General features: G+C 36.7%; 1 protein-coding gene across 2 annotated transcripts in view; it reads left to right on the top strand.

The window, feature by feature from the left end:
• Positions 1-16,322, top strand: part of CHIC2 (cysteine rich hydrophobic domain 2) — a 31,114-nt gene that overhangs the window by 1,014 nt on the left and 13,778 nt on the right. For both annotated transcript variants that reach the window (XM_083860860.1, XM_083860861.1), the window contains exons 2-3: positions 5,788-5,842; positions 5,983-6,138. In XM_083860860.1, the coding sequence (XP_083716986.1) occupies positions 5,788-5,842; positions 5,983-6,138 (211 nt within the window). The remainder of the gene's footprint in view (positions 1-5,787; positions 5,843-5,982; positions 6,139-16,322) is intronic.

Raw genomic sequence — 16,322 nt, 5'->3', positions numbered from 1 at the left:
GCTGATTTTCAGATACTGACCTGACAATTTTTTTTGGCACTTGGGTACATTGCTATACATTCTCTGGTTGACACAAATACTAATGGCTGGGGAGTACAGTTAGCTGTCTAGTTAAAAACAGGAAGTAAGGCATGGATAGACTGAGAGGGATTTGGAAAGTTAGAAGGACATAGATAGGGCTGGGGGCCAGGGAGGGAGGCCCTGTGAAAGAACAGAAGCATGTAGTCAGTGTATTCAACTTACGACTGTTTATTGTGAACAGAAACTGTACCAGTGATTCACTGAAAATAAGCCAGTAGCCTTAGTCTGTTTCTGAAAAACAGAGCTAAACCACAATGAGATAGTTTTCATATTAGCAAATGAAGAGTCCAAATAACTGAAACAGAGGCAAACGCTGGTTTCTTCTCCAATACTTGAAGGTAAGTTGTGTAAGACGAGATGAAGGCCCGTTAATGGAATGTTGGGGAAGCTTGTGAAGCATTGGCTGTGACTACTAAGGGCCTTGTGGTTGAAGGATGGCTGCCTTGTTAATTGTTCATTAATAGTTACTAGCTCATTATTACTTTAAGATCTTCCTTAAAGTTCTTTAGGTTTTGAGTGAGCAGTGAAATACCAATGTGTGCCTCCAAAATTAGGCAGTTGATCTTCATCTGCTTTCTTTACTGTGCCAGGTGTTAACTCCATAGCATCAGCCACTTTTACCTTTGTACAGCCTATAACTCTTTTTGTCATTGATCCAGAAGCTTATTAAAAGTTAGATCTCTTTTAGAACATTCATTTGGTGGATATAAGGAATAGGTCAAGTCCTGTGTATGTGATGAATTAGTCTTGCCAGTGTAAAAGCTTGTGTGCATTTTGAAGGTCTGACAGAAATGATCAGCAGTTAAGCAAATACTGAATTGATCTATCCCTGGCTCTGCAGTTTGAAGAGTTGCTGACTGCTTCTGCTGTGTGTATGTTTAAACAGAAGCTCTCTTTCCATAGTCTGTTGTCATATCCTTTCTGATCTTACACAGGAGTCATAATGTTGAGTTTGAAATATGTCAATTCCATGGCTACATATTAATATCAAAGAGGCATTTACCATTACTTAATTTCATCCAACAGAGAATAGAAGTGTGTGAGTCTTTCTCAGCTGAGTAATTAAAATCAATTAAAGGAAAGCAGTAAATATTATCTTAATAAAACATATGAAGTCTTTGCTGTTTGAGGATGTGGAGCTTTTGGTTAACACTAAGTTTTCTCCTTAAACTCACTGTTTGAAACATTCTGCAGGCAATGCTATTTTTTTTTTTAACATTGTTTTTTTAAATACTCAGTTAAATTGTTTTCATACCAGCAGAGTTTTGATAGCTTGGTAGACAAGAGTAACATCACCTGGTTTTTGAAAATTTGAGGTTCTCTCTTGTAATGGCAAAAAACTTGAAAGCACTCTTAAAATAGAGATTCTTACAACTGAACTGAAAGTCCAAGGTGTTTCATGCTTGTTTCCAAAATCATGTTATGGTAGAAATGGAGGTACACGATATGTTTGAAATTGTGAAGAGAATATTGATGATAAGTATCTGAAAGCATCACAGTCTTTTCCTGTGATTGTTTTCCTGTTCCTCAACCAGTTGAGAGACAGGTACCCTTTATATAGCAGACTGTATTAACTAGTAATACTGGATTTATTCTTGCAGTACTGGAATGATGGAGAGCACATTGGGATGTGCTGATGAATGCCTTTCTGTGCTGTTGTTACAGCACCTTATATCTTAATGCAAGATAACTTTTTGTAGGGGAAGAAAGAACTTACAAAAGATGTATTTACCCAAGTAAGATTCTTTATTATTAAACTGAAGTCTGCTAATGTGTTTTTCAACCTTACTGTGTATCAAGGACATATGAGGGAAAACAGGGCTGTGTGAGAATCATGGAGCATGTTAAGATTTATGAAATATATATTTATTTTTTAAGGGTTGGGAGCATGTGGACCTAAAGGGTAGAGTTAAGGGCAGTGAAAAAATGGTTTAGTGTCCCCATAAGAGAGGATGAAGAGGATAGGATAGCATGGTCAGTTTTTTGTGTTAGGATGATCTGAGCTGCATGCTAGAAAAGGTTCCAAATTGTCTGTGTCCTATACTGTAAGCTTCTGTACTTTAAAATTTCCACCTCTCACCATTTCTTTCTCCACCATACACAAGGGCAGGAATTTATCTGTACCTTTCAAGTGGAGTCAGGTTCCAGAAATGCTTGTTCAGGTGCAGGAAGGGTAAAGAAAGTACTCATGCATGAGGTGAGCATGGATATGTTGAAGACATGATGTAAAGTGGGCAAGGCCTAGAGCAAGCAGAGAAGGCTGCATGTCACTGGAGATGCAGTACTGTACTAAAGAAATCTAGTGCTACAGTAGGACAGCTGTCTGAGGAAATGCATCTCCAAAATATTGATTTCCAATGTTTTATTTTTAATTTCCAAATTTCATCTTACAGTCAAGAGTGACAATTCTGAGATCGTGTAACTACTTATAGTGTATAGTGTGCTTTTAATGTATGGAGTCACCCTTTTTTACTACTCGCATATGGTGACAACACTGATGTCTCAAGCTCAAAATTATGCTGGTAGCTGTTTGAGTTAGCTTCAGCTTTGTTACCCCACCATGTATTAAACATTACCACAAGCCTTGAGTGCAGATTCTCAGTCTCTTTGCTTATACACTTCAGCCAAGTATAACTGCATTGATTGGAAGTTTCTGTGCCTCACTCTGCCTTTGTAATTTCAGATAGCTGTAGAGCTTTTCCAGCGGGGATTGCTTTTGTCAGGCATGACTTTTGTGAGCTTTATGAATATTTGTTTGTGTTTGACGGAGCTGTCAACATTTGAATACTTCACAAATACTGATTTAATAAAGTAATTACATAGTAAAGTGGTGTTACTTTTTAGTTTTGAGACTTGTGATGGCAGCTGTGTATCTTGAGCTTGGTTTGTCTGCTTCTAAAACGTGTGTGAATCCAAGGGGTTTTTTCAGACTTTGGTTTCCACTTCAACTTACTGGCAATTTTAAGTAGGCCATGACACTTAACTGCTAGGGCATTACTCTGACATTTACATAACTTTTGCCTCAGCACTTCATTTCATTCAGCAGTTGGAAGAAAGGGTGGACGGTCCTCCTGTCATGGAGTATTAGGCAGGATTTTCAATGGTAGCAATGGTAACTTAAGTAAGTTAAATTTCCTTTGTTCTGTGTTGAAGTAGTAAACTTGCCATATGTGTTTCTGTGTAACAATTCTCATTTTTTATTTCACCAGTTTTGAGAGACTTGCAGATTTGCAGAGCTACTGTTCTAGTTACAAATAGTGAAATATAGTAGATAACTTTGGTGTAAATAAGATCTCCTGTGAGATCTTATTGCAGCCTTTCAATATATAAAGGAGGCTTATAAGAAAGGTGGAGAAAGGCTTTTTGCCTGGGCCTGTAATGACAGGACTAGAGGGAATAGTTTTAAGCAGAAAGAGCGTGGGTTTAGTTTGGATGTAAGGATGAAGGTAATGAGACACTAGAACAGGTTGTCCTGAGAAGGTGTGGATGTACCATCATTGGAAATGTTCAATGGAATACTTGGTTCATTGAAAGTGTTGGCTGGATGCAGCTTTGAGCAACCTGGTCTAGTGACAAAGACATCAGACTAGATGATTTTTGATTCCTTCCAACACAAAACATTTTATGTTTCTAAGATTCTACTGCCTGTAATCAATGATAGGAAAATTTCCTGCTTACTTTGCCTTAAAAGAGCCTATGAAAAAGTCACCTAGAGCCTCAAGCTGTAGCCCAGTGTGCTGCTGCAAACTTTGACAACAGGCATTACTGTGTATGGATTGCATGTTAATCCGGCTCTTCCTGGTGTCCATTCTTCTTCTACTCTCTGGCATCTGCAGCTATGTGTGTGATGGGTACTTCACTATTGTCTTTGCTTTAGTGTGTTTGTCAGGGAACTTGTGTAATCTTGCTTCAAATCTGTTGGCACTGTTTGCATCAGTAATGTCACATAGAAACAAACTCCAAAGTTAGCTACTTGCACCTTGTTTTTATCTTTACTTTCTTTTAACTCTTTTAAACCAATTTCTGAATAATTTCAGTCAGCGCTCTCTGTTGTGGAATTTGGTGATGAACCCATTGAACCCTTACCCATTGCCTTCCTGAAACTTTGCACTTTAACCATATGTCCCCCTCAGCCTTCTCTTTTCCAGCTTAATGTCAGCCTTAGTCTATTGAGGCAGCTGCTTTATTCCCTTTATTATACTAGCCTTCCTTCTCTTTGCCTGTTTCTAACTCCAAGTTCTTCATGAAATGTGGATGCCAGAGCTGCACCCAGTACTGAATATGTGGGTATATGAGGGTTTTATAGAGAGTAAAAATGATGTTAATCACTGTCCCAGTGATGCCCAGTGTTTTACTGCTATTTTGGGTGGCTGCTGCTTGCATTGAGCTGATGTTTAAAAGAATCATGAGTGGTGATAAATATCCTGTGAGCTGTGCCTTTCAAACTTTAGTTAGAGTGTCACATAAGCATGGTTTAACATTCCCAAAATTCACCACCTTTTATTTATCTACGAAAAAACTCATCTGCTACTTTTTGTCCACTGGGTTTTATGAGGTTTCCACAGTAGCTCTACCACATAACTGCCTATTTGATTACTTGGACAAAGTTCTCCACTGGCATGCAGATCATTCAGTTCAGTAAGGAAAAAAAAAAGAACAAAACCAAATCCAAAACTCTGGGAAGTACCTAGCTGCTCAATAGCATATTGTGAAAGCAAATTATGTGTTGAAAATCTTCAGCTGTCACTCTCAGATAAGCTTTTCTGCATACAACTCAGCAATGTGTGATAAGTGTTGCTGCCAATATTTCATGTCTGGAGCAGTTTAGTTTCTGATCTTTGTTTGTAGTATCTGGTAGATTGCTCTGGTTTATATTCAGAATTTTTTTAATTGCAACTTATATTTTACACTGACTGCTGTATACCAAATCAGTAGCCAGTCACATAGTGTTATTAATGATTTTATAGTCTGTATGGTCTCTACTAGAAGTTATTGCCCAGCCCAGATGTCAGAAAATATTCAGATTTTCTTTGCAATTCATCTAATTATGAACCCAACCAAACAACTGTAAGGTAGAAAACATTTTTTAATAAATAAGCTGACACTCTTCTGATCTTTAGATCTTGTGAGACCCAGTAGATTCAATAACTCTAGCTCATTTCAAACTGCTTCACAACTTTACATTTATAATTAGCTATTGTTTAAGCCATGTTTTGTTACTTAGCATTTTGTGTTTTGAAACTTACTATGTATTTCTTTTCTGAAAATCAAGCAGATGTTTATTCAGTTTTTATGCTTAGAACAGTTATTTAGCACTGGATGAGCCTTTATTCAAGATACATCTGTACTGGTGCAGGAGAGGTAGTTCAAACTGTGGCCTTAAGTTGCTTCCCCTTTCCCCTTAAGTACTTCACTTACCTCACTTGACACTATTGCTTATAGGTTTTGCTGACTTTGGGGAAGAGCCAAGAGTATTAACAGAGCTGTGAGAAGAGACTATGAGCAAGATGGTTTTCAATCTGTGTGCAATGGTGTATTTTTGTTTGTTAGTATAATTTTAAGAATTATTCTTAATAACAAGTAGCGTTTTCCAGAAATTAATGTTGTTACTGATATAAACCCTGAGAGTATTATGAGATGCTTGTAATCTGTGGCATGGATTAGGGTTGTCATAATTTTGGTACAATCTAAATTTTGTTTTTGCAGGTTTGGACTAAGCAACAAATTTGAAGCAGAATTTCCTTCATCTTTGACTGGAAAGGTGAGTATCTTTGAATAAAAATTTGGAATTGGAATTCAGGTTTTACAAAAACAAGTATTCCAAGTATAAAATACTGTAAAAGTAATAAATTACACTGCTGTAGTACTAGTTTGTTTCTTCTTTTTTCATTTCCCTTGTAGGTTGCACCTGAAGAATTCAAAGCCAGCATCAGTAGAGTTAACAGTTGTCTTAAGAAGAATCTTCCAGTTAATGTGCGATGGCTACTATGTGGATGCCTTTGCTGCTGCTGCACTTTAGGTTGTAGTATGTGGCCAGTTATCTGCCTCAGTAAAAGAGTAAGTTGAATTATTAATATAGTTTTTGGTAGTTAGAATTGTACTGGTTTTGTTCTCATTTTGGTTTTCTGTTTCTCCTTCACCATTAAAAACTGTTGCTAGAACTTACTTAAATCGCTTTTATTTTGTACATTTTGGTGTCAGTTGTCTGCTGTACTGGTTAAAGTTACAGAAGACACCAGTCAGGACTTTGAGCATGTAACTCAGTGGGAAGTAGTATAGCTGAATGCCTCCTAGAGCCATCTATTGTAAAGCAATAATTGTTATTGAACCAACTTTCAACATACTCTTTAATAGTTGCATCTGCTCTGTGATGCACTGTTTGAGATTATCAGAATTTGGCAGTGAATGAGTGGCAGCTTGTTTTTGAGGAGCTTCTGATTATACTGTAGCCCCAAGGAACCACATGTTTTTTATTAGAAAGGCAGTTTTTAAAAAGAATAATTCATTTTAAAAATTTTTCTTCCAAGCTGTAGATGAGTAAGATGCTTTTTTTAACATGAAGAACTTGAAAGTAGCCTTTTGTCTATGTACACTTGGCACTTAGTGCATTGTTCACAACAGAAGTTCATTACAAATGCCTGGTTTTCACTTCTCTTTTCTCAGTGCAGTTCATTAGACTACCCTCTCACCTCTTCTGTGTGTGTAAAAATTGTCTTTGGCTAGTTCAATTTCACTGCTTTGCAAGAAGTCTCTGTGCCTCCCCATCATCTCCTCACTATTTAGTACTGTTCATCTTTCCATTTCATGTCATGCCTTGTATGTGTTCTCTCTTGTGTTATATCTCTTAATGCTACAACTTGTGTACAGTTCAGTACACTGAACATTGTCATGATTTTCTTTATCAAAATCATAGTTTTTAGAGTTAATAAATAAAGGCATTCTAAAAAAAATTTATGGAATGAACATTGATTATAACAAAACCTGTATGCATTTTTGTATCTACTATCTGTGTTACAATCTTAGTCCCTTTAAGAGATTACTTAAGGCTAATTTTAATTGTATACAAAATAAAACAGAAAAGCCTCCTGGCTTTACCAACATTTACCCCAACATTACCATATTGGAGTCTTTGGAGAAACTAACCAAAACAAAAATAATTCACACTGGTGGCAGTGGGAATTATATTCACATTGGTGGCAGTGTGAATTATATCAAACCCTAAGTTTGTTATCTTCAAGCTGCTGCAAACTAGTAAGTATCCTGTAGCATGATTGTATATCCATAGCCCAAAAATTTGCTAGAAGAAATTAGAATCTGGTGATTGCTTCAATAGATAAGCAGGTGACTTAACTGGTTTGCAGAGAAGTCCTTTACCATTCAAGGCCAAGCACTGTAGGTAACAAACACAAGTGAAGCTTCCATTGCTGCTGTCCATGTTGAGCCTCTGAATGAGAATGCTTCTGGTGTTATGAGGTGTGAACCATTTTTCTCACACAATGTGTGAGGAAAAATAACAGGATGTAGCTTGGTCGGGGCTGATGTCGCAAGCTCTCATCTTCTCGACCGGGTCCTCTAATCAACTTTTTATACATTGTTAAACAGTTTCAGAAAAAATACAAGGACTTCTAGTATCTAGGATCAGAAAACAGTTTGAAGCTAAGGAGAGAGGTTCTCTGTGGGAACCTGGTAAAGCAACAAGTAGAGAAGTTGTGTGGGATAAGGTAAAAGGGTAAAAAACTCCTTCCAAAAGGATAAATCTGGGAAAAGAACTCCACCCATGGATATTTTGTTCAGAGGAGGCTGGAAAAAGGATAGTGGTGTCATTGTTGCATAGAATGCATAAGGAGAGAAGAGTCCTGGAAAGGGTATGAACAGCAGGAGCATGGACGCAGATTTGTGACTGAACTTGTATAATTGGTCCTAGACTGTGGCCCAGACTATCAGTAAGTGTTGCATTTTTCCTGTTAAAGTTGGTACCAGAAGATATTTATGGACCTTTGCATCTTTTTCTGCACTTGGATGTCCAACATTAGTGCAACTTAGGACTCAGCTGCCTAAACAAATTATCTGGTGCCACTGTGGATGGCACAATGGCACTAGACACTGATGACAGTTTGATTATTCTTCCAGAGTATAAGTAATTTAAATCAATCTGGAAATTTCAGATCAGCATCACTTGTGACTTGGTGAGTCAGCAGCTCGCCAAATGAACATGTGCTTACAGGGTTGTTTCTCAGACAGAAAACTCAGAACTTAGTGTCTGTTGGGCATCTGTAGAGTATATACAGAGAATTAATTAACTTGTGTTCTTAAAAACAAAGTGAAAGGGAAGAGACTGCTTTCCCAAACTACTAAAGCTTAGTCTTGGAAATGGCTGGGAAAGAATATTTTTCTTTGGTAGAGGAGTTAAGGGGGAAAGCTGTGGAATATTTTTCAAGGACATGTTTGGAAATTCTAGTGCAGGCAAGCAGAAGAATTTTGAATTATTCTAGTCAAGACTCCTACTTGTACTTAGAGAAAAATGGTGAAAAGTTACTGCCACTTGGGTTGCTTGTATAGATATGGATGGATTTAACTTTGTCTTGGTAGACTCAGAGCAGGAGAATATAAAGTGATATAAATCCCTTAAATCCCTGTTACCTAGAATTACAGGGTTTGAACCCTGTAAGATCTCAGTACTGAATTGTATCCACAAGCTTCTGCATAAAAGAAAAATCCTAGGAATTTCCATCAGTTTATGTCAAAGTGCTGTGACAAGTGCAGGAGACTAACAATATGTACTTTCCTAGAAGTGTGGAAAGTAAGAGAGTGCATTGTGAATTACCTGGAGCTGCTCAGCAAAACCAGCAATTATAAATAATACCTGGTTCATCTACGTTCCTGTCTGTAATTTGCTCAGTAGATTCCAGTAGAACTGTGATAAGAAACAACTTCATATTCTCCCCGAGGAAAAAAAAAATAAAAAAAATATCATTGATTTGCTGATACATAAGACTAATGTATTCGATGTGAACTACATTTGAAATCTTAAACTGCTTGTTTCTGACTTTACCTGTGTCTTGGAAGAGGGTTATGTTGATTGATCAAATTATCTTCCATGCTTTGACTTCTTTAGCCGTTCTCCGTTCTTTCCCTGGCTGGACTCAGCCATAAGTATAGTCACAACAGCCAGGATTGTTGAGGAAACAAGGTCCTAGATGATGTATGCTTGTTTCTTCCCTTTAATTTTTAGATACAATGAATTATTTCCTACTTGTATTCATACTGTAAAACAAGTATAACAAATGTTCAATAATTAAAATGTTGTTTCTTTTACATTACTCGCACTTGTCTGAGAAATGTTATCCAAAAAGCTTTGCTAGCTCAGCCCTGTTCTAAGTGATTCCCAGTGAAAGGACAGTTACTTGGAACTGACTTGTGTTATATTCTTTGCTGCAGTGATCAGAAAAGACTCCCAAGACTTTACAATTAGAGAGTTTTTAAAGCATGATGGGAGTGTTCCCATCCTGAAATTTGTGCAGATCATGTTTTAATTGCACAACAAAAATAGGCAAGTCTTCATATTTGCCTTTTTCTACTGAAATAGAAGACTAATAAATTTGTTTTGTTGAATTACAGATATAGTGAGCTAACAAGTGGTAGGGTTTCTCAAGGATTTTATTAAATGAAATAGCAGTAACAACTATAGAATTGCTTACTTTTAATACAGAAAAGGATTTTTTCTCAGAATGACCAATTAAGAAATGTTTGTTTTAATGAGCCTGAATCAATCTATCCTAGTCTTGAATTGCTTGTGTAGTTTGTGGCTCTTTTTCAGAGAAATTTTTTTTTTATGGTTCATTTAGAAAAAATGTCACTTGTAGCATCAGAGTTAGAATTTTCTTAGTGGTTCTGTGAATTCTGTATTTTTGCATTCATTTTTGCCTTTCATTGACTTTCTGAATTCTAATGTGGGAAAGATATCACAAATGTAAGTACAATTTCTGAAATTACAACTATTGAAGGTTTGTGTGTAATGGGAATACAGCTTCTTTTTGTGCAGTGAAAAATAAGGTAATGGCTTGTCTCCTTAAATCAGCAGGTGCTTCAAACTAGGAATTTATTAAGCCACAGATGTTTGTAAGTTCAGTTGTTAGTTATATAATTTAGTGCATTTCCATGCAGTGAAAGCTTTTCCTTCACCGAATTTTTCTTTTCGCTGCTGATTTTGGAGTCTTTCTATAGTGTTGTTTCCTTTCTTCCTTTGCACTGAGATATTTGGAAAAAGCCTGCTTCTCTTCAGCAGTAAAATAAGTGTTTTATTTGATTCAGTATCTTGTTGCTTCTCTCCTTTTATGTAGTCTTGATTTGATTTTAATGAGTAAAAGCTGCAAGAAAGTTGCAGAAAGTACAGTCCCTCATTTGCTGATCTAGATCATAAATGATCTTAAGCAGTTTTGCTCATAGAATGCACCATCTTTTCTGGGACAAATTCCAGGTTGCACAAATGAACGTTAAGTCTTTAAATTGTTGTTCTTTAAATAAAAATAATGGTGTAGTGAATTATAATTCAAAAAGCATTGCAGACTGAGGTGCCCATTTGAAGCCACTTTTTCAAATGAATTGGCACTCATTTTCAGTATTAACTAAATGCTGTAGTTCCTGATGGGTAAATAGAATATATAATTTCAACAGAAACAGTAACAATGAAAGCTATGATAGAATTGCAGTGCTGCTAGATTTCTTAAAAGCTGGTATTGTACTAGTAAATTGCATGTTTCAAATGCTTCATGGGCAATCTCTTAAAATGAATAGAATTAGGTATTTAATAGTGTGATCTGTACTAATACTTTCAAGAGTGATTTGTTTGTTTGTGAATTTACACAAAGCTGATGAATGCTGCTTAATCTTCATTAGTTTTCACTTTCATAGCAGTTCACATCTTCAGAGTGCTGTATAAACATAGCTAATTACAACATCCAAAGTATAAATTAAATATATGGCGGAGGAGCTGGAAAAAATTTTCTTAAATTTGATAGACCCGTTTGTAAGTGGATGATACTGATGTTAAAATACATTTTATCATTAGATGTTTATGAACTGATTTTATGAATACATTACATTTATTTTCATAGCTGAAGAAAATGTATGTTTTTCTCCTATGCCCATCTGCCAGGGACTTTGCACTGGAGGTACTCTTAATAGCATAATGCTTTTCTGAGGAGTTCCACCAGGCAATTAAGACAAAAGATGCCTGATTTTTGAAGCATCTGTTATGACTGTTTTAAATTGTAATTCAGTTTGGAAGAATCTTTAAAATCGTAATGCATTTGTTATGGTTATCCTGACCAGAGCACATAACATGTCTGTGTTGGGCCTAGTCAACTTGGTACAACTTTTTTAAAAGTAGAACTTGCATGTATCTAATATGTATTCTTGACCATTGTTTTCAAATGTATTCAGAGGTGGGTGTTTTTTGGTTTGGGTTTTTTGTTTGTTTGTTTGTTTTTGTTTGGGTTTTTTTTTTTTTTTTTTTTTTTTTTTTTTTTGTTGTTGTTGTTTTTTTTTTTGTTGTTGTTGTTTTTTTGGGTTTTTGGGGTTTTTTTTGTTTTTTTTAGTATTAACTCTGAAATGAAACTTTGAAAAAATCAGAAGACTCAGTTTAATTGCATTTCTAATTAGAATTATGTCTCTGAGTGTTTTCATATTAATCAAAACAATCTGGGTAAAATTAACATTTCCATATTATAGCCTCTTTTAGGTTGTGATGGCTAAGGGATCATGCAGTGGTTTGTGTTTAGTGTTGCTTTTTGTATTGCTCTTCCTGTCCAGGTTGACATGTTCTTGAAACTACAAGCATGAGTTGGGTGAAATTTGCATAGAGCTATTTTAAAAGAGCATGTTAAAAAATGGTCTAGTTAGTTGTCAGATTTGGAAATCAGTTTAGAAAGGAACATTTTTAGGATTCTGTCTTTAGCAACTTAAAGATAATCCCAAATAAGGAACATATGCAAACACTGTTGAGGAAAGAATTAGAAGGCAAAATTACCTGAAATTTATATGATAAAACTAAACTAAGTAGAAAGTACTTGACAGAACAATAGCTTGTTAGATTGTTACTGTAAAACAGAAAACCAGAATGAAGTTCTTCCAAGTGTGAAGTAGTGACACACTTCTCTGCCTCTTCTTTTGATTCTTCTCAAAGTACCCTAGGTCTGGAAGGTATTCACTTTTCCACTTTATGAAAACAAATCACAGTGAAATGTTATTTTCTGCTGAAGTGTAGCATTCTCAGTAACTCAAGCACTATATATAAGGAAACTTATTTAATGAAGAAAACAGTAGTTCAAGAACCATTACTGCTGACAAAATGGTTGTGAGGATGAGGAGGGCAGTTCTACCAGAGAGGAGTGAAGGAGTTAATAAATCTTGTACCATACCAAATGCATATAAAGTATGAAGTGACCAGGTACTTCTAATTTTGTAGGTCATAAAAATATTTTTTGCTGAATTTTGGAATATATTGCTGAATCTAGAACAATAATAATGATGGAAAGTAAGTTGCCAGATTTATTTTTTCTAAATTGGTAAAGTAGCTATAGGATCAACCAGTATTTTTCTGATTCAGCCCTCAGATGTACCAGGGACTGTAGAGGCTGTTCCTTTGAGAGGGATCATTCTCTTCAGCATGCAGCCTAGTGAAGTGATGGATTTTACAGTCTTCTATGAAGTTTTGTCAGCTTGTGCTGCCTTTCAGTTTTTCTGGCCATGTAGCTTCTCTCTCATTCTTGGCCACTGCTCTTAGACACTGTTAACAGCAGGAGTCAAAGGATTCCTATGTACTAATAAACTAAACCTGGGAGTGTTCCTAGGAATTGATGCTTTTAATTTGTACTTTTAGAAAGGTCCCTGGCAGCCTCTGGGTCTGCATTGTGTAACAAATCATAGGCATTATCAGAATGCTTCAGGCACTATGAGTGGTTCGGAGGTTATGAAAACTTACTGATAGAGATGTAAGCTGTTCCCTGCCAGCTGGCTTGAAATGAATGGGAATGTTTCTGGGCACAGTTTCATTTCTTAGTAGAGATGTAACCAGAGATCCTTCAGCTTCTCAACCTACACTGGCCTTGAACTATTTCCTGTAGCATACTCCTGGTTATTTTGGAAAGAAATGACAGGGACCAAAACTAACATTTCTCTGACCTTAAAAGAGGAGATGGAGGTGGATTTTTCATTCATGTTCACATAAAATTTCCCACAGAGAGTGAAACCAGTTGAGTTATTTGGTGGAGATTTGATCCTGTTTTCATCCTTGTTACAGTCAATCCCGTTTTACATGTTCATTTTCTGTGGCCTTTTCTGTGAGAATGTCCTTCAGCAGGAGGTGGATGCTTTAGATTGTCATGGCTAGATTTGAATAATTTGCTTGGAGGGATCAGAGCTTCATGGGTTTTGTTTCCATATGATGACAGAATTGGAGCTAGAATTTAATCTGTGGGGGCGTCCGTGGACAGCAGGGAGAGGGAACTCTGCAGACTTGTGACACTTTTGAGAGAACCTGTGGTTTTATTGCAAGAGTCGTGGGTAAAAAGGGCCTGCCTTCAGCCCCCAGCCTTGGCTGAAGGGAGACCCAAAAAGAGAGGGGGGGGGGAGAGAGAGAGAGAGAGGGTAAGAGGTGAAAGAGATAAGTGAGGTGGCAGGGGTAAGGGAGGTGAGCAACGTGGGGAGGTGAGGAGGTAAGGAGGTGAAGTAAGAGAAGTAAGGTAAGCAGGCCGAGGACCTTTTTACAATACATTATATCTTCTTTTGTGTTGAACATTCTAATTTACAGGGACCAACAGGCGCAAGATACAAAACCTACAAACTTTGCATACAGCCTATGAGAACTACTATATTACCATATCATCCTATATTCTAAACTCTAAAGACTACTTTTCTTATCTACCTTTTTCCTGATACCTTGGCAGAGTGGAGCGGGGCTGCACCCTTGGGTCCCTTAGTGTCCCATTGTTTGTTATCACTCCACCCATCTTCTAGCTAATCTTAGGCAGTCTTACTGCCTGCCATGTCTACATCTGGCTTTCATTTCTATTTCTATTTCACTTACAGGTTTTATATTTTTAGTATCTCTTGCCAGGCAATCATATTTGTAAGCTTTTCCTGTCCCATCTTTCCCAACATAATCCTAGAACAAATGACTTACAAATCTTTATTCAAAAGTTCAAGTAGCAACATTAGGTGTAGTCATCATGCTTAATGGATCAGTTCAACACCTGTCTGCCTATGAAGTGTGTTTTTCACCACATTTCAGGGCCTTCTTAAGGGAAGTGTGTCATTTTTGCCGAAGTCAGGACTATTTCTGCTACGTCTCCATACTATGAAATTTTCACAAATGGTTGCCTCTAGTCAGTGTTACCTCTTTCTGTAAAGTAGCTAGCAACACTTGGTTGGTGCCTTAGCTCTTGTAGGACAGCTAAGATATCCATTGGCTTAATCATCAGTTAGCATCTTGAATCTTTTAGATTTTGTATCTTTGAGAGGAAAATTAGAAGACTTTAATCAACTTCTAGGAATTTTCTTTGATAGCTTCTTTTGCTAAGAGTTTCTGCCGCGGACCAAAATGCTTTTGGAAAATACTCATTGAGTATCTGTCACTTAGTGCATTGGTGATAATACAACATCCTCTCCATTTTACTCCTGGATAATATACATGGAGTGTATGTTTAATGGCTTTACTGTTTTCTTAAACACTCCAGGAATTTGACAATCAAGGCAATCAGAGTAACTGAGGAAATCAGCTTGAGTTTAGATATGAAAAAGTGTTACATGCAGTAGTGTCAAATAACACTGAGCTTCTCCTTATATCAGCAAATAGTTTGGTGGAAGAGACCTTTCCAGAAAGTAATTGGTGTGATTTGATTCACTAAGCTTTAAATTCATCTCTTTGTGATGTACCAACCCAGGGTTGAGACCCGTACAAATGAAGTTAATTCATGGATCATGTGAGACAATATCCTCAGGGCTATCTTCCAGAATGCGAAGTTTCATGAAGTAAATTTGATGTCTCAGTTCTCCTGCTCCAGATTTCTTTTGATTGTATTTCGCTCTGTGTGATCTGGAGCTTTGATCTGTGCTTTAGGCTGGACTCACTTTCTGCACAAATAATCGATATAGTAAGGCAAGATGTAGCAATAGCAATTTAATTGTACAAGGCAGTCAAGATTATATAAAAAGCACCAGACCTCTGCATTTATTTCCAAATATTCTTCATTCTGTTTAGTATAGATTTTACTTGCTTTCTTGCATGGATGCTGAAGTGACTTCTGAGATGAGCACCCTTACAATGGTCTAAAATAAAAAATATCCTAGCTACCAGTAAGAGAAATTACACAAAATCTCTATGTTCACCTATGTAGTAGAACAGACACCTTTTCAAACAACTGTGCACTAAAGCAGATAGTCTGGGATGTCAGGATCTGAAATCAACTCAGGTTTCACCTTTTTGATCTTTTTCCCTTCACGAATGGGGTATTCTTAGCAAGATGGGAATCTTAACAATTTGCACTTTATATTGATTTACTTGAGGTATAGTGTTAAAGATGAGGATGTTCTCAGCACAGATGGACATCATCCAGTTATGTGTGCTCTGAGTACAGCTTTGGCATTTTTGTGGTACCAGTATGAGCCTCAAAATTGCATTGGGGGATGTTCTGGCTTGTTGAAAGTGAGCATATGTGACTAAGTGATCTTCTGACTTTCTATTTCATCATTTGTGCTGATAGCTAAATTACTTGGGTATAAATTTTGTAGTTGTAATGAAACTAAATTCCTGGTTCTGTCATTTCTCTCTTTGAGTGAGTGGAGATATTATAGTTCTGACCTCTGGCAGAATCCTTTGACTTTTTTCTGTGGTGTATAATACAAATTCTGGCCATGTGAGAAGCTAACTGCCTAGTGTTGTCTCTTTGTATTTTGAAATTTAAGCATAAAGTATATTTGTTCAGGGTGATACTCAAGACCAATAATACTTGATTGTGGTAAAGTTTTGTATGAAGGAATTTGAAAACCTCATGCTATTTATTGGGCTAATAGTGCACTAGGTATATGTATGTTTTCAGATGAGAAGTCAAAGATCAAATGCACGTATTGGGAGATTCTTTGGTTTTTCCCAAACAACTATGGATACAATTGTTAGTGGAGGATGGTTGTGGTTGTTGCTCTCCATGTTGTTTCCCCACATAATAAAGACAAAGGGAGGTGCT

Source organism: Zosterops lateralis (assembly GCF_965231275.1).
Source record: "Zosterops lateralis genome assembly, chromosome: 5".
Lineage (NCBI taxonomy): Eukaryota > Metazoa > Chordata > Aves > Passeriformes > Zosteropidae > Zosterops > Zosterops lateralis.
This window is presented reverse-complemented; position numbering and strand designations above follow the sequence as displayed.